General features: G+C 53.6%; 2 protein-coding genes across 3 annotated transcripts; both read right to left on the bottom strand.

The window, feature by feature from the left end:
- Positions 1–675: 675 nt before the first annotated feature.
- Positions 676–19,297, bottom strand: Scamp4 (secretory carrier membrane protein 4). Of its 2 annotated transcripts, none has more exons than XM_004632931.2 (7): positions 19,220–19,297; positions 11,366–11,417; positions 9,544–9,672; positions 9,025–9,181; positions 6,999–7,100; positions 3,267–3,384; positions 676–2,005 (listed from the first exon to the last, which is right to left on the bottom strand). In XM_004632931.2, exons 2-7 carry the CDS (start codon positions 11,370–11,372, stop codon positions 1,826–1,828), a joined length of 693 nt encoding a protein of 230 aa, XP_004632988.1. In that variant the 5' UTR covers positions 11,373–11,417; positions 19,220–19,297; the 3' UTR covers positions 676–1,825. The 2 variants fall into 2 exon arrangements, with proteins under 2 accessions (XP_004632988.1, XP_023572518.1); XM_023716750.1 differs by having other exon boundaries at positions 9,544–9,641.
- Positions 11,425–13,348, bottom strand: Adat3 (adenosine deaminase, tRNA specific 3). The gene has a single exon (XM_004632930.2). It carries the CDS (start codon positions 13,338–13,340, stop codon positions 12,273–12,275), a length of 1,068 nt encoding a protein of 355 aa, XP_004632987.1. The 5' UTR covers positions 13,341–13,348; the 3' UTR covers positions 11,425–12,272.
- Positions 19,298–24,626: the final 5,329 nt, after the last annotated feature.

The following is a 24,626-nucleotide window of genomic DNA, read 5'->3' as shown; positions in this document are numbered from 1 at the left end:
AGGGCCTCAGGTGGCGTCTGCTGGGATCTGGGAGTTGGGCTCCGGGGAAAAGAACTGGTCCCCAGAGGGAACAACTGCGGGTGAAGCTGAGCCTTGAATGCAGGCAGAGCAGCTGTGCCAACTGGGGCACAACCCTGGGCAGGGTGGGCGCCTGGCCATTTCCTCATCCTAGGAGCCGGGTGGGCAGACAGTGGCTGGGTCCCGGGGACCAACCTGGAGCACACGGGATGACCGTGGAATGTGCTGTCCTTTAGGGCCTGACCTGGGCTGCGGCGAGCACTTCTGGCAAGACTGTGGGGCCAGGAGAGTGGGGATGTGGCCACAGCCGTCAGGATTCATTTTTGGTTCTAACCCTAGCCCAGGAGCATAGCACTACACCCTCAGCCCTTTTTATTTTGAAACAAGACCGAAGTGCCCAGGTTGGGCTTGAACTTGCAATCCTCCTACCTCAGGTCAGGGGGACTAAGGATCCCAGTCTGACGGGACCCGTGGGCGCCCTCTGGTGGCTGAGTCTGGGACTAAGTGTCTGGGGAGGTGGAACCTACTGCCCCACAGTGAGGCTGACTGCAGGGGGGCATTGTGCAGGAGGGTACTGCAGGGCCACCAGATGAGCAGATGCTGACCATTTGTGCTGGGACCCTCTGACCAAAAGATGGCAGCGAGGGACAACATGCACCACAGACCCAGCCCCCTGCTCGCTCTGATGCAGAAAGATTTATTTCCAGAATGTTATCAGCTAACAAAACCCACCACAGCATGACAATGCAGGGGTTGGTGGGGGCTGCCAGTGTACCAGCACCCCCATAAGGCTGCAAAACGCCACCCTGAGGCAGTGGCAGGGACCTGAGGCCCGGTGACCCCAGGCCTGTATCTTCCTGTAAATTTCCTATGGTGGCTGCCATGACCTCCAGACATGGGGTGGCTGGGTGCAGAGGACCTGTGAAGGCCTGGCTAGCAGCATGGAAAGGTCACCAGAGAAAGTTGATTTTGGCCCAAATATTGTTAAAGGAGATAAGGATGCCCCGCAGGATGCACCTGGGGTGGAGGAAGTATATAGTGCTGGCTGCAAGATTCCTCTCTAAGGCACAGGGCTGTCCCCGGCTCAGGATCGAGGCCATCCTCCTGCCCCTGCACCTGTGATCTGGGCTTTTCTGTCTGGCCCCTAAGCACAGGGGCCTCTGGGTCCAGGTCACTCTCCACTGTGCAGCTGAGCCAGGGACTCTCCCTCCAGTCAGGACAAGCCCACCTGCTCAGGGGCTCGGCCAGTTTCTGCATGCAGACAGAGGTCTTGCAGGGCAGGCCCTCGGTCCCAGGAAAGGAAGGCTGTGTGCCACAGATGGAAACACAGGACAACAGGGTCCCAACATCACTGTCCCAAGGGAGGAGTGCAGAAAACAAGTGGACCTGCTTCTGCTGTCCCTGCAGGCTTGTCCACAGAGCTATCACCCCATGTGGCATGGGGGACAGAGGATGACAAGATGCTCAGCCTCTCCCCAGCCCAGGCAACAGGTGGGTTAAGGGGATGACATGGAAGTTGACAGCAGGACCTCTATGTCCTCAGCTCTGCAGGGACGGAGAGCATAAGCAACCTGCTGCCACCTTCTGCTTCTGGAGATGAAGGTGTAGCCATCCACAGGGAACACGGGTGGCTGCTAGACGAGAGGCTTGGGCCTTGGGCCCCAGGATGAAATAAACTTGGGCTCTGGCAGTGGCTGGGCCCCCGAGATGGGCAGGACAGATGCTCAGGCCTCAAGGGACAAAGGGCGGCAGGAGCAGGGGCAGTGATGCAGGCCTGTGGGCAGGCGGCAGGGCTGCTCAGCCCTCTCTAGGGCCACTGGCTGCCGCTGGCCGGGTAGTTGGGCACAGTGGGGTACTCAGGCAGGCTGTTTCCTGAGAAGTTGTTGAATTGGGCCTCTCGCGTGGGCGGGTCCCGCCAGGCACCTGTGTTCCACTCTGTCTGTGCCTTCTGGAAGCTCCCGCCGGCCCCTCGGTAGATCCTGTGTACCTGTAGCAGGGACAGGACAGCTAAGGGAGTACACAGGGCAGGGGGCTTCCTCCCCAGCTCATCTGCCAGCGGAGACCCAGCCAGCATGTAGGTCATCTTCCTCCCCTCAGCCATGACAAGAGGGTGCTTGGGATGGGGACATATACAGCCTCCCTCCACCCCTAGGATGCCTTGGCTCTGGGCCTCACACTGCATGTCACCCCTCACATTGCATGTCGTTAGCCCCAGGCTGGCCTGTGACAGAGCAGCATGGACAGTGGCCATATCCTGTCCTATGCTGGCCAAGTGCTAGACGCAGGGAGCACTGCTATGCCCCAGCCCCTGCAGACCTAGGTGGCACTGCTATGCCCCAGCCCCTGCAGACCCCAGCCTCAGGATGTGAGGACACACAGGCACAGGCTGTCCTGGAGTCCATTATAAACAGTCTGAGCAGTAACTTCAGGAAATGCAGGAATCAGGATCGGGGACTCTGGAAAGGCCAGTGTGAGTCTGGTCCCTTCTTGCCTGCCTCTTAATGCCTGCAGCTCTGGCTCGGCTCTGCCTCCATGAGCCAGGAACCCTTCCTCCTCTGCCTAGTACCTCCTCTCCTCCCCTCCTGGCTCTGCCCCGCAGGTGTGACCAGGGCTCATTTGTGAGGTGGAGGCCATATGCTGAGTGGCCACTGCAGAGAAGGTACCCACTCCTCCCAGGGGACATCGGAAGTGAGACCTGTACATTCACTTGGTCAGGCATGGTGTAGGGACACATATATATACCAACTCTACGGGGTACCTGTGGCTCCCAAGCCCAGAGCAGATCTTCCAGGGATACTAGCTCCCCAACCGCCCCTGCCACCTCCCCCAACCTGTCTGCTGAGGCCCCACTGACTTCTCACAGATAGTGTGGCATAGCCCTGCCCAGCATGTGCTCAGGGCCTGGCCCTCAAATTATCTGGGGATCCGTCCTGGGGCTCACAGAAGAGGACCCTGGGCTTCACCTACTGGTGCAAACTGTATGGCTCTAATCAGCCCCTGCTCCCTCCTGGAATCTGCAAGTGCAAGGTGACACGTGCTGGGTAGAGGGGCCACGCACTCCCCGGGAAGTGCCCAGGCGCTGGGTCTCTGTGAGCTGCGGTGACACTGCATGTGTGCTGTCACAGCCCATCTTTCTGTCCCTAGGAGATGGTTCTGGAATCCCTGCCTGTTCTCCTGCCCCTGACCACCTGGGGTGCTGAAGGGAGAAGAGAGAGGGCAGGTGGGATCTCCTGGGACCCAGGACTCACCTTCATGATCAAGACGGCCATCATGGCAGCAGACAGGGAGAACATGATGGCAGGAAGCAGCATGACCACAGCGGCACCAATGTTGGTGTGGAAGAACCCAATGGCTGCCAGCCAGCCACTGTAGGGTGAGAGAATACAAGCTGACCTGGCATATAGCTCTGACATGTCACAGGAACAAGGGACTGTCACTCAAGGATACACCCAAGAAAGGACATCAGACCACCAAGGGAGACGTCCAAGTCAAGCAAGACCTCTTCTCCCCATGCTGGTGAGCCTGAGTTCGTGAGGGAATGGAGGCAGCAGTACTGGCCTGTCACTTGTGCTCCGCAAGGCAAAAAGCCTCAAAAGTCAGCAGAAGGCTTGGACGCTCCTTTCACTCATGTGTGCAGATCTCTGCTACAGTGATTGTGGGTAACCACGAGAAACAAGGAATAACCCCGGTATCCAAGGCTGGGGATCATGCAGTCTTGCACAGTGGGGCAGCAAGGGAACATTCAAAGACAAGAGGGGTCCAGCACTGAGGAGGATGAGGCAGGAGGATCACAAGTTTGAGCCCCAAGGGTGGGAGATGTAGTCCAGTGCTGGGGGACTCCTGGGTTCAAGCCCCAGTATCACCAAAAAAAAGAGAGAAACATGAAAACCAGCCTACATAGCAAGACCCACAGAAGCCTCTCTGACCTCTGCCCCAGCTCCCCCCAGCCAGGCTGCCAGTTACTCCAGGGTTGAAAGATGCATGCACACGTGTGTGCTACGCATGTGCTCGTCCGCGTGCATGGACACACCCAAGTCCTGGGCTCCCCGAGCTGTTGCTGCTCCACCTGGCTCAGCCAACTTGACACTGCTGAGTGTGCCATGGCAGCAGAGCGCAGTTCCCACAGATTCTCGCTCTTTCTTCTTAGTATACGGGCTGTCAAAGTGAGCACTGCTCTTCTTTTCTTTATTGAAAAAAAAAAATCTACTCAAATGATTTTGGACTTTTGTGAGAGTAGCAGAGATCTCAGGGAGGGCTCAGCTGAGGGCACAGCCACCTGGCCCTGTCCACAGGCCCATCATGTGGCCCCCCCTTGTGGCCAGCTGGCTGTTTAGCAGCCAGACCCCCCGGGGTGGTTTACTGGGCTGTTTCCCCAGGGCAGACTGTGACCCTGACTGAAACCACCTAGGCAGGCCCACTGGCCCAGGGCCGGGATGAGGGGCTGTCCTGTCCACCCCCGCAATGCTCTCTGTGAGCAAGGCTCTCTGTGACGTGCATTCCCCACAGCTGAGAGGCTGAAGACCGTTTGTCCACCCTGCTCCCTGCCTGGGTGCTGCCCCATTTCTCAGAAACACCCTGTTTTGGCAGAAGCAGAGCAGAAAGTGCTCTGGACTGGGGTTCGATCCCCAGCACCACACGCCATGCTGGCCATACAGACCGGGCATGGTGATACACGCCTGTAATCCCAGTGCTGGGGAGACTGAAAACAGGAGGATCACTACGAGTCTGAGCTGTAGTGAGACCCTGTACCAAATACATTAAAAAATAAATTTTAAAAATAAACAAATGTAAAAAAGCAGCCCAGTGGAGTGGCTGAGTTCTCTCTAGGCTTCCCTGACAGGTGCTCATGCACCACAGGTGACAGCACCAGCCTGCTCCGTCCACTTCACCCAGGGAGGCCTGGGAGCAGGGTAGGTAATAAGGGACCGTAGGCTTGGGCAGCTGAGCAGAGCCCAGCAGCCCAAGGGACCAAGGGGGCACCAGTAGCCATGAAAAGAAGCCACAGCTGTGGGTTACTCCAACAGCAGGATGCAGCTGCCTCCTGACCACACATGGCAGCGAGGACCCTTGGACTAGGACTCTCCATCAGAGCTGCAATGACATCCCCCAGGCCTCTTTTGTCACTGAGGACTCAGGGAGAACTGAGCAAGCCTGCCACCTTCCAGTGGTGCCAGCGACATGGGCATCTGTGGCAGGGGCAGGAGGGTAGGATAAGGCCCGCACATGGGGCACTTGCAGACTTCAGTCCGTGGGGCCTGGGAGCATACTGCACGCAGAGTAGAGCACACTGCGGAGCAGCACAGTGCTCAGTGTGTGACAGCAGGCTTGAGTCCTTGGGTTCCACCCCAGCACTACACATAATCGTTCAAAAACAAAGAGCTAAGGCTGAAGAGGGTGGCGTGGCCAGCAGTGCGCCCAGGAACCAGAGGAAAGCAGCAACAGAACACAAGAATCATGGTACAGAACGTGGTGGTCACAGGGACAGGGAGAGTGAAAAGCACAGGGAAACAGAGTGAGAGAACCACCACCCACAGACACAACACAAGAAAACCCCGCGAAGCTGGGCACAGCAGTTGACACCTGTCACGCAGCAGCCAGGAAGCTGAGCAGAAGTGCGAGTGCCAGCCCAGACTGGGTCACTAAGCAACTTAGCAAGACCCTGTCTCCAAGTAAAAAAGCAGGAGTGGACTCATTGCAAAGGCCCTGGATTCCATCCCCAGTATTGGGCGGTGGGAGACTGCTCCTGTTGTCTGAGCAAAGGCAGTAAATTGCTGAGCATGGTGGGGTACACCTATAATCCCAGCACTTGAGAGACTGAGGCAGGAGGAGCACTGTGAGTTTGAGGTCAGCCTGAGTTACAAAGTGAGTTCAAGGCCAGCCTGAACTACACAGCAAGACCCTGTCTCAAAAAAAAAAAAAAAAGGCATTAAGAGTCACCCAGGTCAGGTCACCTGCAGCCACTGCTTGGTGCTGACAAGTCCTCCAGCCCTGGGACACAGAAAGGGAACCTGATTGAGGCAAAGTTTATCCATCACACCAAGTGCCAAAGGTGCTACTGTGGCCAGCTGGGTGACAGCACCCTAAAGGTGTCCATGTTCTTATCCCTGGGGCCTGCAGCAATTTCACCTCCATGGCAAAAGGGACTCTATGGATGGGGTCACATGAAGGACCCCAGGGATGTGTCATGCTGACCACCTGGGGGCCAGTGTCCCCCACGTTTCCCAAATGAGTGCAGGAAGGTAAGAGGCTGCGAGAGGCTGAAGGCACCATGCTGTCGGCTCTGCCGCTAAAGGAAGGGGCCATGAACCAAGGGCTAAAGGAACCTCTAGGGGCCAGACAGGCCTGTTTTACAACTCTGACTGCCAGACTTGAGTTCATCTGTTTGTTTTAGTTCAAGCCATCAAGTTTGTGATCATTTTTTCCAGCAGCTCCAGAGAGCTCAAAGAAGTAGAAGGTAGGGAGGGTGCCCCCCCCAACACTTCCATCAAGGACCATGTGACAGGTAGCATCTTCTCAGGGCCCTCAGCTGTGTCATACCTTCCAGTTCCCTCCAGGTCAGCTGCCGTGGCTCAACCTCCTGTTCCCTCTCGTGCAGACACCCATGCTGAGGTGGTGAGGTACCACCAAGAGGCCTGGGTTACCCTCACCCCAAATCCAAAGCTAGCTCTGGGCTATGTGCTCAGTCTGTGTATGACAGCACACCCTTGCTGGCACGAGCACACATGTACGCATGTGCGTGCACACACACACTTACTCAATTTGTTTTCCATACTGGGGACTGAACCCAGAGGTTTTTTTTTTTTTTTTTTTTTTGGCAGAACTGGGGATTGAACTCAGGGCTTTGTGCTTGCCAAGGAAGCACTTATTCTACTGAGCCATCTCCCTGGCCCCTAAACCCAGAGGCTTTGGACTGAGCTGCACTCCAGCCTATTTCCACAGTTAACACACATGCCTCCACAGCACCCCAACACAGAGCTTACCATGCACCCCATCCCGATAAGCCAATAGCCTGGATAACAGTCAGGACAAACTGGGCTCCGAAAATGAAGAAGAACGCCATGAAATTGAAGGAACTGTCAGCACTGTGGGGGACAGAAAAAAATCGAGGTTATGGCCTGACACTCCACAGGAAGGCACAAAGCCAGAGGGTAGAACAGATTGTCCTGCTTTCCCACACACTGGAGAATGCATGGATTCCCACAAGTCACTGCACCTCCGCACAGCCTGGGCTCTGACTGTAGCACCAACACTGTGCTTCTGGAAGACAGCACAGCTCCCGAGGCCTTTGCTGGATGCCCCAAGAAAGATCCCCTTAGGGCCGGGGAGATAGCTCAGTAGAATAAGTGCTTGCCTGGCAAGTGCAGGCTCCTGAGTTCAATCCCCAGTACTCCGGGGGGGGTGGGGGTCTGCTTAGCTTGGAGAGGTCCCTGAGGAGAAAGCATGGAGGCAGGGAGCTGCTGGGTGCCCAGGGCTGTCCCCTCCCTTGCAGTTAGTCTTTCCTGTCTTTGGGGATAGCCTCAGGCACCTTCCCACCTTACTTAGTCTGCTGGTCAGAAACAGTTTGGGGGCAAACATGACACAGACCTGAATGACAGGGTGTGCAGCTGACAGTAGATGTCCAAGGCAGCAGGACTCAGCCCCAGTGTCCACTGAAGGATGGATGGACACACAGCCTCTTGCTGACCGCACCATACTGCTGGGGATGTTGTGACCCCACCAGGCCCCAGGATGGGAGGGCCAGGCTAGGGCGAAACTGTGTGGGGCCACAGCGTAAAGGCAGCAGGGTGTCCCATCCTGAGACCCCGGAAGAGGGTGCCCAGCTGAGGGATGTGGTGTCCCTAGAACTTTCAAAAACGTTGACTATCCAGGCATAGTACACAAGCCTGTAATTCCAGCATGCGGGACGCTGAGGCAAGACGATTGCTGTGAGTTTGAGGCCAGCCTGAACAATAGAGAGACAGCCTGTCTGGAACACCACCCCACCTCCAAAAAAAAGCCTGGACAGGTAGAGACAGGTCCCCACCCCCACCGGGTCACTCCCCTCATGTCCATGCCAGGCTGGGAGAGCAGTGGACATGAAACACAGTCACACTGGCTTGGTGTGCTTCCCAAAGCCATGGAAAGGAGCACAGCTGTGACACTTTGAGAACACTGTGCTTAGTTTTTGGGTTTTTTTGTTTTTGTTTTTTGTACCAGGAATTGAACTCAAGACCTCTTGTCTGCTAGGCAGGCACTGTGCCACTGAGCTACATCTCCAGCCCAGATACTGTGCTTAGTAAGAGGCATCAGACACAGGATGTATAGGCATGGGCTCCTTAAATAAGAAACTCCCAGGACAGGTGACTCCAGAAACAGGAAGTGGTCTCATGGATGCTGGGATGAGAAAGGGGATGGGAATTACTTGTGGGGACAGATGGGGTTTCCTTTGGGGTGACGAGTATTTTAGAAACAGGAAGTAGCAATGGCTGGACAGCCTGAGGAATATACTGAACCCTAAGTTGTCCATTTTAAGTAGGTGAACCGCAATGTGAAGAAAACCTCACCAAAGTTGCTACTGATACGCAAAGTAGAAGCCAGGAGTGGTGGCAAACAGCTGTTATCCCAGCACTCAGAGGCTGAGGAAAGAGATCCTAGAGAACCTAGCCTGGGCAACTCAGCAACTTACAGAGATCCAGTCTCAAAAAATAAAAAGGAATTGGGGTGCAGCTCAGTGTGAATGCCCTGGGTTCAACTGAGGGGGGAATGCATGGTACGGGACCAACAAAACATACAGCAGTTGGATTTAGCCCATGGGGGTAGTCAGCTACTACCCAGAGTGGAACAGCTGGAACTAGGTCAGACCCAGCGCAGACCAGACCGTGCTCTCTGTGCATGGTGCCACAACCAGAGCACACAGCGGTGACTTGTCCCCCAGGTTCTGTGCATACACCCTCAGCACTCTAAGTGTCCAGAGCACACAGGGAGCAGGTGGGTAAGCCCAGGGCCAGGCTGTTCCCTCTGACTTACCGGAAGGCCTTGTAGACTGGTCGGAACCAGCACACATAGCTGCAGGGGGTGAAGAGCAGCAGCCAGAGGAAGGCCAGGCCAAAGTTGGCTCCTGAGCCACCGCCAATCCACCAGGCCAGGCAGGCGACAAGGTTGACCCCAAGGGTGGCACAGTAAACTGGTTGGATGAAGGAAAAAAAGACTGAGCCGGGTGACGAAGGATATAGGCCACTGAGGATGCTGGCTGGGCCTGAGGGTCACCTCCTGGGCTTTAGGGACATTGCTGAACCTCAGCAAGAGCTGGGTGAGGCCAGGCAGTGGGCCAGCTGAGGATGTGGCCCCAGTCACCATGGGGACCACAGGGGGCCAGAGATGGACTCAGGACACACAGAGAACTCCTAGAGTCCCTGTCTCTGTTGCCTCAGGACAAGTGGGGTACAGCTCGGGGACCGAGGACAGGGTGGCTCCTGGTGACTACTCCCTGGGTCCAGTGGTCCTGGGCTGATGTCCCACCCCTGCAGCCCCACACCCAGGGCTCACACATCCAAAGCCGATAGATCCTCTTCACCAGCACCTGATGCTCAATGGGGATCTCGTCTGCGAAGTCCTGGTAGAAGCAGGGCTTTAGCGGGATGAACCTAGGCAGCGGTGGAAAGTTGTTCTCCTTCCCTGCAGGAAGAAAACCCCAGGGCAGACCTGCTACTGGTTGCTGCTGGGTGTCCCTATCCTCATCCCACCCTCCTACTAAGCTGAGGATCTGTCACCTTCCACAGTAGAAGGGACACTGGAGCGGGGCTAAGAGATGGACTAAGGGGGACTTTCCTGACCAGCTGGGCCCCAGGGTAATCCAGGAGAGGGCACAGGATGAGAGGAAGAGAGAAATGAAAGACCTCTTGCTGCCAGCTCTACAGATGGAGGCAGGGCAGTAGGCACCCACATGGGGTGGAGGGACCGGGGCCCTCCAGAGCCTCAGGCAGCTCCAGTGCACCTGCGCTCAGCCTGGCGAGACTCATTTCAGACTTCTGACTGTCAGATCCTAAGATGGCAAACTTATACTTTTTTCTCCCCCCAGTCTTGCGGACACAGTCCAAGGCTTCTCACATGCTAAGCAAGCAATCTACCACTAAGCTACAGGGTCTTGTTAACTTGCCCTGTCTGGCCTTGAACTTTTAATCTTCCTGTCTCAGCCTCCCCAGTAGCTGGAATGAAAGGCTTGGGACACCTCGCCCAGCTTAAATTCTGTTGCTTCAAGCCATTAGCTGTGTGGTGAATTCATCAGTTATTTTATTTTCTAGTGACCCTTCATCACACCCGCAGGATGCTCACACTCTCAAGAGTGTCCAGCAAGTGGAACACTACCAGTTTGCCAGGCTTCTGGAGAAGTCTCAAAAATCGTTGGTTTTTTTTTTTTTTTTTTTTTTTGGCTATCAGGGATCAAACTCAGGACCTTGCCCTTGCCAGGCAGGCTCTTAAACCACTGAGCTAACTCCCCAGCCCCAATCTCAATAGCTTGAAACTTCAGAAATTTACCTTCTCTGCTACGGAATCCAGATATCTAAGGCCCAGATCTATGTCCAGCTATGATCTGTCTGTAGCTGCTGGGAAGCCCTCTGCCTCTTCCGGCCTCTGGGGGTCTGGTATACCTCAGCTCGTGGCTGCACTGTCCTAGTCTGCCTGCCTTCCTCCTGCCTGCCTTCCTCCTGTGTCCGTGTCCAAATTTCTCCCTTCTTACTGATACCGGTCACTGGGTTAAGGTATCACACTCCAGTGTTGCCTCAGCTTAACTAACGCTATCAGCAAAAACAAACCCTATGCAACTACTGCTTGCAGAATTCAAACTGACAGAAAGAGACCAGTGAGGCAGTCCAGAGCAACATGTCTGTGGGGGTCAGGGGAGCAGCAAACTAAGGGTTGTGGGCATAGCTGGTGCGAAGGCCCTGAGTGAGCATCCTGCAGGTCCAGAAATGGTGGAGACCAGGGGAGGACAAGGGGGCAGGAGCAGGGACAGCTATAGAGAAGCCTGCATGGCTCCTAGGTCCCCCTCCAAGGCCATCTTGCTTTATTTGATCCTCCATCATTCCAAACCCAGGAGATGCTCATGAATTCATGACCTGTCACCAGCTTCCTGCCACCTTTGACGTGGCAGCTTTGCATAAACGTTAAGTCCAACCGTGGTGCCCAAGTCATAGCTGGGCAGAGCTGGCCAGTGGGCTTGCAAAGGCAGGCTCAGGATGCAGGCTACATGACAGGTCATGCAGGGGCTAAGGACGCACATGGGAACTGCTTCTATCCCTCCCAGCCTGGGGACACCTCCCAGGCACACAGAGCAGACCCTTAGCTGTGGCAGCCCTGCTGGACTCACCAGACATTTCCGCTTCAGCTGACCTGGAGCCTGGGCTGAAGCCTGCAGCCACCTGGAAGGAGACAGGACATCAGGGACCCTTTGGCCACCGGGGGTTCTGACGCCCAGCTGTGAGGGTCCACTGTGACCAGAAAGTCCTATTCGAAATAAACATATCAGGTTTCTGCCGGAAAGGCCAGCCCAGCTCAGCTGCTGGCTCAGCAGGTATCACAGGCCGGATGTGGGGCCACCAGTCAACACTTCCCTTCTGAGCCTGGCGGGAAGGGAAGGGTCAGACAGTAGCCTCTGTCATCCATATGGAGAGACCTGGTGCCCAGGCCAGATGGGTGCATGGGCACCCTGGCAACACACTGTGGTCAGCAAGGGACATCTGCTGGAAGGACCAACAGACCCTGGCCCAAGTTCCCACCATCTGTTCTAGCCCTATCCTGTGACACTCATGGTAGCTTTTTGCCACCCATGAAAGATGGTCAACAGGACAACCCCAAAGGAGTCTTTGGGTTAGCTGAGCCCAGACTTTCAGTATCCAGATGCACCTGTCCCCCAAACACGACTGACTGCCTAACCACGTTTGATGCAGATGCCCACCCCTCAAGCCTGACACGGAGAGCTACCCAGCCTTGGGACCCCAGCCAGGACACTGGCTCCTCTTAACAGACAGCAGCTTGCGTTGAAGTAAATGTTTATTGTCACTTGTCAGAGCTGTCACACTGTGGAGGACTCTGAGGCAGTGAACCAGCCCTGGGGCCAGGGTGGGACCATCATCAACGAGGAGGTGGAAGATCCAGCAGGTTGCAAGTTTTTGGCAAGTGTCCTTAAAACGGACAGACAGCAGTCCCAGGGAAGCCTCAGGCCACAGAGGCTGGCCAGGAGCAGAGGAAGTTCCAGAAGTGGGGGGTCACTAAGCTTATGCATCAGGGTCCAGCAGGTAACATTGGTTCTCCAGGATACCACGGAACACCTGGAAGCGGTGGTTGAGATCAGGCCGGGCGTGGATGCGGAAGCGAGTACCCAGGGCACCATCAGGTGAAGTGGCCCCATAGAAGACACGACGGATGCGGGAGTGCACAAGGGCCATGGCACACATAGCGCAAGGCTCTCGGGTGATGTACAGGTCATAGCCAGTACACACATAGGGCTGGCCATCCTCATCCTCATCTTCCTCCAGCTTGCGCACAGTGCCTGCACGGGCCTGGGGTATAGCAGCCGGAGAGAAGGCACAGGTTGGGTGGGCACGGAGGTCATGGGCACCACGGCCCTGACCCTGGGCCACGAGGTCAATGCACACCATGACAGCATGCAGCAGCGGGCTGGTAGCACTGCAGCAGTCATGGCCCATGGCCAGCACACGGTCCAAGGTGGGGTCCACCACTACGGCCCCCACAGCCCGCAGTCCCTGGGCTGCTGCCCGCTGGGCCATGCGCACTGCCCACTCCATGTGGCTCTGCATGGAGGCTCGCTCTTCAACTGAGAAGAGCTGCCCGGCCAGCGCACTGGTCACCTGCTTGTCCTCGTGGAAGGATGTGGGCCAGTGTATCCGGGCCTCCTCGAACTGGTCCCTGGTGAGGGGTGGCCGGGCAGGCACAGGTACCAGAAAGGGTGGCCCCAGGCCATGAGGGTCTACAGAGGGCTCTGGAAGCAGCTCAGCCAGTGAGCGTGGACCTGGGGCTGGGCCGGCCAGGCAGAGCAGCAGTTCTAGTACAGGGGCACCACAGGCATCAGGCCGAGGCCTCACCCGCTTGAGGTGGGACTGTGCAGGCAGTGGGTGGACAGCTGCCACCTCCCGGAGGAGGCGCGAAGTCTGGCGCTTGTCAAGGACGGGCGCGGCGTAGGCCAACACCAGTTCCACATCTCCAGACTGCTGCTCGGACAGCACTGGGACAGCTTGCCATGGTGCTGGCTCTTGCTCTGCATTCCCAGCCACCTTCTCAGGACCTTGCTGCTCCAGGAGGCCCAGGGTAGGCTCCATCCTCATCTTCAGCAGACTGGGACTGTGGAAGACAGAGATCGGTGGGAGCAGAATATTGTCTTGCAGAGGCAGCAGTACCCATGAGCCAGAGGAGTCCGTCCTAGTACGCTGCAGACTCGACAAGGCTGAGCAGGCCGGATCCAGAGCCCAGCCAAAAGTGTAGCCCAGGTACAGCCCGTCGCGGGCCACGTTCTCGCCCATATCCCACTGAACTCCTGGTGGGCAGAGTCTAAGCCTCTACTGGCTCTTTAAGAAAGCTGAGATGTAGCATTGCTTGTTCTGTTTTATTCTGAGCAATGGAGATGAAACCCAGGGCCTGTGCATGCTAGGTGAGTGCTTACCACTGAGTCACTGCCCCAGCCTGAAGAACATTTTTAAACATACACTTCAGTAGTTGTTGATGTGTAATGGAGATGTGCAACTACTCCTACTATGGAATCCCAGGTTTCATCATTCCTCAGGCAAACCTCAGGTCACACACCCCACACACCAGCCCCAGGCAACCACTCATCTGCCCTCTGAGCCTCTGGAGGGCAGAAGTCTGAACATGAACAGACTTGTGGTCAGGAACTGAGAGAAGCGACTCTAGCCAACAGTCAGTGAGGCTTTAGGCTTCAGTCCCACAGCCTGAAACCAAATTGGTCAGCAGAGTTACAAATGGACCCTTCTCTAGTGGCTCCTCTAGATGAGACAGAGCTGGGTTGACCCCAGACTCCAGTCAGGTAAGGCTCTGCACAGAGGACCTGGAGCGCTGTGCCAGGCTTCCAACTACAGCAATGGGGGCCCAGGTGGGCGGCAGGGAAGTGAACACAAGGTGTGGGGCACAGGGCAACCTCCTGAACAGCACACAGCAACACCTACAAAGGGCTGGACAGAAAAAAGCTGTACAACCTGTGCCCTGATGCAGCCCTCTCATGGTAGACCTAGGTGCCAGGGCATGGTGAACATGCCTGAGGTGGCCCTGTAACCCAGCAGGAAGCTCACCAGGCCCTGGCTGCCTGAGGACTCAGGCATTCAGGTGGGGCCTGGTGCTTGCCCACCTCCTGCTCCACTGTATAGAGGCTGGGGCATGAAGGTGCCCCTAGGAGGGAGAAGAGCATCCTTGGAACCCACCTACCCAGTACACACAACTTTGCCCGCCATCCAGAAAGGCTCACAGAGCGCAGGGCCTGTGGCAGGAACTCTCTCAGAGCCATCACCAGCACCATCACTGTCCCTATGGCACAGAGTGATGCCGTGCACGCTCTGCTGGGCAGGCAGTGCCCCATTCTCCACCCTCAGAGCCCCAGTGTCCACTTCTCCCAGGAGTCACAGACAATAGGGACAGGGGGGCTGAAGGACAGGAAGTACAACAGGCCAGGCACATACAGAAGACTAGGGGATACCACTTGTGGTTCCTGTATTTCTGGCACTGTCTCAACTTGCCATCTTGAAGCCACCAGCTCAGCTGGCAGGGTGTAGCCCTTGCCCATGTCTGCCCCAGCCAGCTCGTTGTCCCAGGATGCCCATCAGACCACCACATCCGCCTATGGCGACAGCCAGTACCAAGTGCAAACTCAGCCTTGCAGGAGGCTCCCCACAAGTCATCCAGCAGCTCCAATGTCCCCGCTGTACAGGCCTGAGGAGAGGTGGCCACGAGTGGAGGCTGGCTGCACAGCAACGCTTGCCATGCTCTAGACTTCAGAGTGAGGGCTCAGAAAGCAGCTGGCCCTGCATGGTGACATACACGTCATCCCAAATGTCTGGGAGGCTGAGGCAGGAGGATCACAGGCTTGCAGATAACCCGAGCTACTCAGTGACTTAGTAAGACTCTTTGAAAATAAAAAAAATTATTTAAAAAAAAAAAAAAGAAAGAAAAAAAAATTCTTAAAAGGGCAGGAGGATCTATCCCATACTCAAGGCCATTTTAGGTACCCTAGCTAGACACTTTTGCAAAATAAAATATAAGGGGGTAAAAAGCTGGAGATGTAGCTTAGTATGAATGCCCTGCATTCAATCTCCAGCAATGCTTTATAAAAAAAAGAAAAAAGATGCATTTTATTAAAATGATTGTTGACATTTTTTTTTTGTTTTCTTTTTGAAACAGGGTCTCACTATGCAGTTCAGGCTGGCCTTGAGCTTACTTTGTAGCCCAGGCTGGTCTACAACTTGTAATGATCCTCCTGCCCCAGCCTCCTGAGTGCCGGGATTACAGGCATGCACCACTGTGCCTAGTTCTTTTGTTTGTTATAGATACAGGATTTTCAAGGGCCAGGGAGATAACTCAGTAGAATAAGCACTTGCTTGGCAAGTGCAAGGGCCTGAGTTCAATCCCCGGTTCTGCAAACAAAACAGGATTTTTCCCCCTGTATTTTAGGGAAGGGTTTACAGGGTGATCAGGGTCTCACTACTAGATCAGACTTGTAGTCATCAGCCTGTTTATAGCTTTCCAAGAGCTGGGATTGGCACAGGCCACCATGCCCAGTCTCAATTGCCTTTCAGTGTGCCCCAAGGACAGGGCCAGCACGGCAGGCCTGGGGATTGAACCCTCGGCCCCTGCACCTGCTTGCAGGAGCTTAAATCCGCTGAGCTATTTGGGCGGCCCTAGGATTTTTTTTAATTTTTATTTTTAACACACACACCAGGCTTTTTTTTTTTACACACACCAGATGGCACACTCCTGCATCCCAGTTACTTAGGAAGCTAAGGTAAACTGGGAGGACAAGGCCAGCCTGGGCAGCTTAGAAGACCCTGTCACAAAATAAAAAGGGCTGAAGATGTGGCTAAGTGACAGTGCAGTAACCTAGCATACAGGAGGCCCTGGGTTCTATCCCCATCATCATCAAAAAAGAAAAAGGGGCCAGGGAGATAGCTTAGTAGAATAAGTGTTTGCCTGGCAAGCGCAGGGTCCTGAGTTCAATTTCTGGTGCCGCAAAAAAACAAAACAAAACAAAAAAACTAATGTCATAGATTTTGTGTTTCAATCAGACAGCGCTGCCTTACATTTCCTGAACAATAAACTACACATGACGTCAAAATGGTTCTGGATGGAATCAAACATACTAGGACCCCAGAACCCAGCACCCCTCCAGGGGGACAGGATGTGTTTATCATTTCACAGCTGTGGGCTCTACTCCTTCAGAGGTACTGCCGGGCTTACTCCAGATGGCCGTGGGATCCAGATAAAGGGTTTACAACTCCACCTGTCACCATGGAGGACCCACTGAGGCCTGAGGCCTGGTTACCTTGGCCTGCACTCAGCTTGCTGTAAGCAATGAGACTGAAACATGCAATGTGGCACCTTGTGTGCCTCAAGGGCCTGTGCCACCTCTGCAATCACTGCCCAAGGCCCCAGGCCAGGCAAGGCCCACAGAGGGCTCCTTGGTGGCTTTCTAGATCCCCAGTCACACATACACCAATTCTGCAGCCCACATGGCCTGCCAGGGCCACAAAAACCCCACTGTCCCCAGAGCAAACAGAAACACAGCCTCATTTATCTCTCCAAGACTACAACCTCTGTCTGTAGACAAACAAAACAAGCAACACCACAGGAGGCCGCCATCAGGCCATGGTAGCCTGAGAGGACAGCAAAAAGTCAGGAGGCAGTTTGCAAAGACCATGAGGACGAGAGGGCTCCATTCTGTTTACTGCTAATAGGTCCCTCAGAAGTGAGTGGTGACTGTCCTGGGGTAGGATGGGCTAAAGGCAAAAAGTTTCTTCCCCACCTACCCAGCCCAAGGGCTGCATTAGAGAGCAGGAAATACTGCCAGTCACTCCCTTCAGCAGCCCAGGATACCTGCCAAGAGGGGGACTCTACCCCAACTCTAAGGGGTAGCCTAGGCTTCGCAGAAGTGGACTGCTTCTCCAGCTCAGTCTGGCACTGGGGAGGAATGGGAAATGGCATCTACTCGGAGTGGGTGAGTCCCCAAGGTGATGGCCCTGCTAAAGCCTAGGATGGTCTCACCCTACAAATGAGAAACCAGAGCAAAGACTCCCAGCTAAGACCCGAACGTGTCTGGTCAGGCAGCACCTGCAGACTGCTCCTGCTGCAGAGAATCTTGGCCCTGCTCACCCATTCCCTGGTGGGGAGGCCATCCTAACTTTTTTCAGCTCCAGCTTCCACTGTTATGCAGTGAGAACTTGATCACTGTCGGGCAGGGGATCAGGCACAGACAGTGACAGAGTTGTGACAGTGCCTTCAGATTCAGTGACCCTGCCAATGCAGTGGTGCACACCTCTAATCCCAGCACTCGGGGGCTGAAGCAGGACTGCTGTGAGTTCAAGGTCAGCCTGGGATATACAGTGAGTTCAAAAAAGAAAAAAAAAGATATACTGATGCATGAAAAGTATTTGTTGAGCCAGGCCTAGTGACACACATCTGCAATCTCAGCACAGAGCTTATGACAGAGTTGATCCTGAGTTTGAGGCTGCCCTGGGGTTTTTAAAAAATTGGTTGCTAGGGCAGGCAAGATAGCTCAGTGGACTAAGCGCCCGGTTAAGCAAGCACAGGGACTGGGGTTCAATCCCTGGCACCACACACTGCACCATCTCCACCCCTGGCCGCACTGAGCTGGCCACAGAGAACTGGCTTGGTGGCGCAGGCCTGTAATCCCAGTGCTGGGGAGGCTGAAAACAGGAGAATCATCACAAGTCCTAGCTGCATAGTGAGACCCTGTACCAAATACATTAAAAACAAAAATTGGTTGTTTAAGCAGAACATTAAGTTGGGTATGGTTCTGCACGCTTGTAATTCCAGCACTTGGTAGGCTGAGGCAGAAAGACTGCTCTAAGTTTGAAGCCAGCCTGGGTTACAAAGTCAGTTCAAATCCAGCTTGAACTCAAAACAAAATACATACACACACACACACACACACACACACACACACACAGAGAACGTTTTTGTGTGTGGTACTTAAATTAAACCAAGGGCCATCTTCACACTAAGTGGCATACCCTTTTCACTTTGTTGCCACTGGGTCTCCCTAAATTGCCAGGCTGGTCTGAAACTCTCAATTCTTCTGCCTCAGATTTCCAGACTGCTGAGATTACGGGTGTATGTCACCATACCCAGCCAGAACTCAAAACTGATGGAGCACCCTGTTCTTATTTGCTAAATCTGTTCCCATACAGCCTTCTCTACACATGGAAAACCTGGAGCCTCTGGGGTGTGCTGCGGTGAGACCTAAGGTCACCTTGTGAAAAGGCCTCCAAAGGATGCATGTGGTGATACACACCTGAAACTCGAGTTTAACCAGAGCTGCCTGGAAGGCTACGTACGGTATGAGGATCACAAGTTTGAGGCCAGCTGGAGAAATTTAGCGCCTCACTAGTCTTCACACTTAAACAGATGAAGGGTATAGCTAACTGGCTGCACGCTTGACCAGCAGGAGTGAGACCCTGGAACCAGTAATTAGGACTGGAATAAAAAAAAAAAAAAGTCCTTGAAAATTCACACTTCCAATAACTATCAGCGCTTATGAAAGAATTAGAGGGACCTCTTAAAAGAAATTTCGAAATAGGGAGAGGGACAACAGGGATTAGGAAGCCGGTAAACCATTAGCCCGAAGAAATGGGAGGGTCTGCAAGGAGCCAGTGACAGACAAGGCACACCGGAAACGTCCGGGGTGCACGGGGTCTCCAGAAAGGGCCAGAGAGTACGCATACGTAGAAAGGCGTCGGGCCAAGCAAGAGGGTCCTAAAGGCCTAAGCGCACGCGCGTTAAGGCTGCAGCAAGCGGCACGCGCACGCGCACGCCCACCCACCCGCCCGCGAACCTGGCCGAGCCAACCCCTCAGCCCCTAAACGGCCCCTTTCGCCAGTCACAGCCCAGACCCCCGTCGCCAGCCCTGTTTCCTGTTCGCGCAAGGCTAGGGTACAAAAAACTTGAGTTTCCGGGAGACGCTCACCTAGGGAGACTCCGCGAGCTCGGCGCTTCACCAAGACCTAGCAACCGGCCCGCCCCGCCTGGCGCCGCAGGGTACGACGGGAGCGTAGGGAGGCAGGGCCGGAACTACAATTCCCAAAGGCCACGCGCGCGGCCGCCTAGCTTTGCCTGTCGCTTGAAGAGCACCCACGTGACCCGATGAAAGCCAGGGTCTCGTCTCCGTGTAAACCAGTGATGTGAGTTGCAGGTTCAAGAACCATCCCGCAGAGCTGGGGAGATAGCTCAGTGGCATAAGAGCCTGCCTGGCAAGAGTAAGGTCCTGAGTTCGAAAAGAAGAACCAAGGTCCAATTTGATAGTGGACTAAAGCTCCTGCTTAGGCAGAGCGCAGTGGCTGGGATTCGAACACAGACCTACGGTGCCGGCCCCGCCCCCGGGGCTCGCTGAGATGGTGATTGAGACTGGGCGTGGTGGCGCACGCCTGTAATCCCAGCACTTGCGAGGCTGAATATAGGAGAATCACCGAGTGCGATCTGCGTAGTGAGCCCACGTAGACCCTGTCGGAAGGAAGGGAGGGAGGGAGGAAGGGAGAGAAGGAGAGAACCATCCTACTGCCTGGGAAAACCTGGAACCTAGAGGGCCTTTGGAAAAACAGCAGAAGAAACAGGGAAGGGGGCGCAGCAGCTGTCTGCAGTCACTGTGAGAGCCCTGTCAGCAGACACTTCCGTGGGGTCACGGTCAGGAGTTTGGGCCCACTCCAGGCCTGTTCACTTATCTGTCCAGTAGGCATAGAGAACCCCCACACACACACACACACTGCTGGGCGAGACATGCACATTTTATGTGCAAATCCGGGGAATATGGCCAGGCCCTGTGGGTTTGATTTATCGCAGCCATATACCTTTGGCAATGGGTGGGGACTTTTTTTGCGATGGGGGTGAGGCAGTCCTTAGCACTGAGCTACATCTCCAGCCATTTTTATTTTTTAAAATTTATTTATTTATTTATTTATCTATCTATCTATCCCCTAGCCGTTTTAGGTTTTTGGAGTTTTTTGAGACAGGGTCTTGCTGATTGCCCAGGCTGGAATAGCACATGTGATGCTCCGGCCTCAGCCTCCCAGAGTCCTGGGGTGCCAGGTGGGCACCACCATGCCCAGCTTGAAGCCAAGCACAGGCTTTTGGGGGACGCACCAGATCCAAGCCATAGTAAAGGTTCATGGTCAGAACCAGAAGGTTGTGAAATGAGAAAATCCATCCTCTGACCACAAGCTTCCAGACATCAGGGAGCAGCATGGAGACCATTTAGCCAGGGTTGGCTGGGGAGAACCTACAGGGCTCCAACCCGGGACAGGCAGGGAAAGGGGCCCAAGGGACAGCAGGTTTTCTCTGGACCTCTTTCTGGTCCTTGCGGGCGCAGACGAAGCCGGCGTTCCTGGTGCCAAGGTGCACACTTCGGTTTGACTATTTGGTTCCTGAACCTGTGAAGGCTGTGAGTGGGAGGCACTTCCCTGTGCAGGGGAAAGGGGGATGAGATTAGCTACATCCTGACAAGGGAGAGTGTGCTATCTTCCATTCCCAGCGTTAAAGGGCAAGTGACTGCCTTCAGAACCCCCTTGGAAGCCAGATGTGCTGCTGTGCGCCTGACATCCCAGCACTAAGGAGGCTGAGGCAGGTTGATCGAAAGTTGGAGCCCAGGCTAGGTAACTCAATGACTTAGCCCGTGTCAAAAATAAAAATAGGGGCCAGGGAGATAGCTCAGTGGAATAAGTGCTTCCCTGGCAAGTGCAAGGGCCTGAGTTCAATCCCTGGTTCCGCCAAAAATAATAAATAAGTAAGTAAGTAAGTAAAAATATTGACTGGACATGATGGTGCATGCCTGTCATCCCAACTTATATGCAGAACCAGGAGGATGGCTGTAAGTTCAAGGTGAGCCTTGGTTATATAGTGAGTTCAAGACCAGCCTGGATTACACAGTGAGACACTGCCACTGCCAGCTCCATGAGGCTGGAAAATACTCATTTATGAAAGGCAAACTGAGGGCCAGGGATATAGCTCATTGGCACAGCGCCTGCCTGGCAGGCACAAGGTCTTGAGTTTGATTCCTAGTAACAAGAACAAAAAACAGCAACAACAACAACAAAAATAAGTGGGGGGACAGGGTTACAAATGTCTAAAATCCAATCTCTGCTTGTCATTCTTAAAGCCTTAGTTGTTTGGGGAAGGTATTTATTTTCTGTCTACTGGGCCTTGAACCCAAACCTTTATACTGAGGTATATATGAGCCATTTTTGGGTTTTATCTTGGAGCAGGGTCTCACTGAATCACTAAATTGCCCCAGATGAACTCCTAGAGTGTTGAGACCACAGACATACACCACCACACCCAGCTCTGACCTCATTTTGTCCACACAAAAGTTTTTGCACAGGGCCAGGAAGATAGCTCAGAATAAGTGAAGCACAGGGTCCTGAGTTCAATCCCCAGTACCACATACCAAATAATAATAATAATAATAATAATAATAATAATAAAGTTTTTGCAGGACACTCAAAAGTTTTTGCAAGTCTACTCCCAGAGTTGGCATGATGTAGTAGATTGGTTTGTAGGCCTCTGGTAACCTGGGAGGAACACAGATAATTGCAACACTCAGGAGGCTGAAGCAGGAGGATCACTACAAGTTTGAGACCAGCTGGTTTACATAGTAAGCTCAAGGCCAGTCAGAACTACATAGAGAGACCCTGTTTCAAAAAATTATTAAAAATTAAATTATACTTAGGCAGATGCAGGGACCAGGGTTTGATTCCCAGTGTGCCATGCTGGGCTGAGGAGATGGCAATTGAGATTGGACGTGGTGGTGCATGCCTGTAATCCCAGCGTTTGGGAGGCTGAAAACAGGAGGATCACTATGAGTCAGAACTGCTAGCAAGACCCTGTACCCAATTTTTTAAAAGGAAAGTGAGAAGGGAGAGATGAGACAGAGACAGAGACAGAGACAGCTATAGTTAGGCTCTGGCCCCACCTACTGGCCCAATGCCATATTGCCAAAGTCCTGGAACTTAAAAGTGGGAGAAAGCCAACAGGTGTAGTTGTTTGTGTTCTCAGTGCCAAGGTTAATAGCCTGTGTGTTCATCATTTGGAGACGATATTGAGTTAGGCAGCAGAGTCATAGCAGAATAGACTTCCGAGGGGTAGGTGGTATGACCAGGGGGCCCGGCTTCTGGAACTAACACTTCTGTCCTTCCCACATGCATATGGAGAAGGCACTCTGGGTGGCGTTCTAAGGCCTTAGCAGGGCAAGTGGTCACAGGATCAGGAGCTCTTGAGGCCCCAGCGACCCCCTGACACAGGCACTCTCCACTGACACTGGGTGATGTCTGCAGACCTTTGTGGTTGTCACAACTAGCAGGAAACAAATGGAGGTCAGGGATGTTGCTCAGCACCTTGTGGTGCCCAGGACATCCCCAGAAGGTGAATTCTGCAGCCTCAGTGTGCACCATGTTCAGGGGGAGCTATTGGCTTAATTATTTGAAAAAAGTGAAGAACTTGAAGCCAGGCATTGTGGTGCAGGCCTGTGTCTGGCACTCAGGAGACTGAGGCAAGAGGTTCACTGCCAGTTTGAGGCCAACCTGGGTGTCTCACTCTTCTCTTGTTGCTGTAACAAATATCTGGCACTCAAAAGGAAGGAAAGGTTTATTGAGCTCACAGTCACTGGAGGGTTCAGTCCATACTCAGCTGGGTCCAAAGCAGAGCAGCACATGGCAGAAAGCAACCTTTCATGTTGGCAGCAACGAGCAAGAGCGCAGAAAGGAGCAGCAGCAGCTTAAGCATCCAGCTTCTCATCCCTCCGTACATCGTAATGCAGACTGCCTGCCCCAGGGCAGGTGCAGCATCCACACCCACAAAAATCAGTCACTCCAGAAGCTGCCCCAAGACTGCATGAGGCTTTGGGGGGACACCTAGACACAAACCGTAACACTGGGCTGTGTAGTGGGTTCAAGGGCAGCCTGGACTACCTAGGAAGACTCTGTCTCAAACAAAGAGGGGCCAGGGAGATAGCTCAGCAGCTTAAACACCTGCCTGGCAAAAGCCTGCCTGGCAAGTCCAAGGTCCTGGTACCAAAAACCAAAGAGATTATGGGCTGAAGTGTAGCTCGGTGATAGAGCTTGTGCCCACCATATTCAAGACTCTGGATTTTATCTTTTTTAAAATTTTATTTTAGGGAAGGATCTGCAGGGTTTTGAGGGTCTCACTACTAGATCACACTTGTAGTGATCCATCTGTTTACAGCCTCCCAAGAGCTGGGATTACAGGTGAGCACTACCACACCCAGTCTCAATTGCTGTGCAGCACACCCCGGGGGCGGGGCCAGCCCAGCAGGCCAGGGGATGAAACCCCTGGCCCCTGAGTCTGTTTATAGGTGCTTTAATCTGCTGAGCTATTTGGCCAGCCTTTTGGATTTTATCTCAATCCTACCAAAAAAAAAAAAAAAAAAAAGACTTTTTATTTGTTTTTGTCTTGGGTTTTTTTAAGACAAGGTCTCACTATGTAGTTCAGGCTGGCTTTGAATTTACTATGTGGCCCGGGCTGGCTTCAAATTGGAATTGATTCTCCTGCTTCAGCCTTCTGAGTCCTGGGATTACAGACATGTGACACCATGCCTAGCTGCTTCTTTCTGCAATACAATGTGTGCAGCAGTGACCCTGTGGATGGTGGCACACACCTCTAGTATCACCTACTTTGGAGGCTGAGACAGGAGAAGCACTAGGTTTTTTTTTTTTTTTAATGTATTTGGTACAGGATTTGACATAGCTCAGACTCATAGTGATCCTCCTGTTTTCAGCCTCCCCAGTTCTGGGATTACAGGTGTACACCACCACGCATGGTCTTGGTGACCACTCAGTGGCCAGCTCAGCACACCAGGGGGCCAGCGTGACATGTAGTGCCCGAGAAGCACTAGTTTAAGGCTTTCCTAGGCAACTTATCAGACACTGTCTCTAAATTTATTTGTTTTGGGCTGGTGAGATGGCTCAGTGGTCTAAAGCATCTACTTGGAACAAGCTTAGCAGAGCACAGGTACCGCGGTTCAATCCCCCAGCACCACATGCCAGCCAGCCCTGCCCCCTGGTGGGCTGAGCTGGCCACACATACACACAATAAATAAAAATAAATAAATAATTAAAAAAATAAATAAAGTATGTGCCTGGAGTAAACATGGTATTTTTTAACCATGCAATGGAAATGTTATTTATCAGCAAAAGTGAGGGCAGTTCAAGTTATATAGGGAAGTCACAATATAGTGTCTACAGTGTACTCCACTTGTTTTACGAAATGAGTGTTTATGTGTACAATAATTGGTTTAGCTGTAGTTTATGCTTCTTTGCTGATTTTATTTTTAAAAACATACTCACAATAACAAAGTATTTCAGGTCAGT

This window comes from Octodon degus, unplaced genomic scaffold (assembly GCF_000260255.1).
Source record: "Octodon degus isolate 3935 unplaced genomic scaffold, OctDeg1.0 scaffold00050, whole genome shotgun sequence".
Classification (NCBI taxonomy): Eukaryota; Metazoa; Chordata; class Mammalia; order Rodentia; family Octodontidae; genus Octodon; species Octodon degus.
This window is presented reverse-complemented; position numbering and strand designations above follow the sequence as displayed.

Excerpts from the sequence above, each read along its gene's own strand:
- Adat3 (XM_004632930.2), bottom strand. The coding sequence starts at position 13,340 with ATGAGGATGGAGCCTACCCTGGGCCTCCTGGAGCAGCAAGGTCCTGAG.
- Scamp4 (XM_004632931.2), bottom strand. Across the intron at positions 9,182-9,543 it reads GATCTATCGGCTTTGGATGT|TTTACTGTGCCACCCTTGGG; the intron begins GTGAGCCCTGGG and ends TCATCCAACCAG. Across the intron at positions 2,006-3,266 it reads TGGCCGTCTTGATCATGAAG|GTACACAGGATCTACCGAGG; the intron begins GTGAGTCCTGGG and ends TCCCTGCTACAG.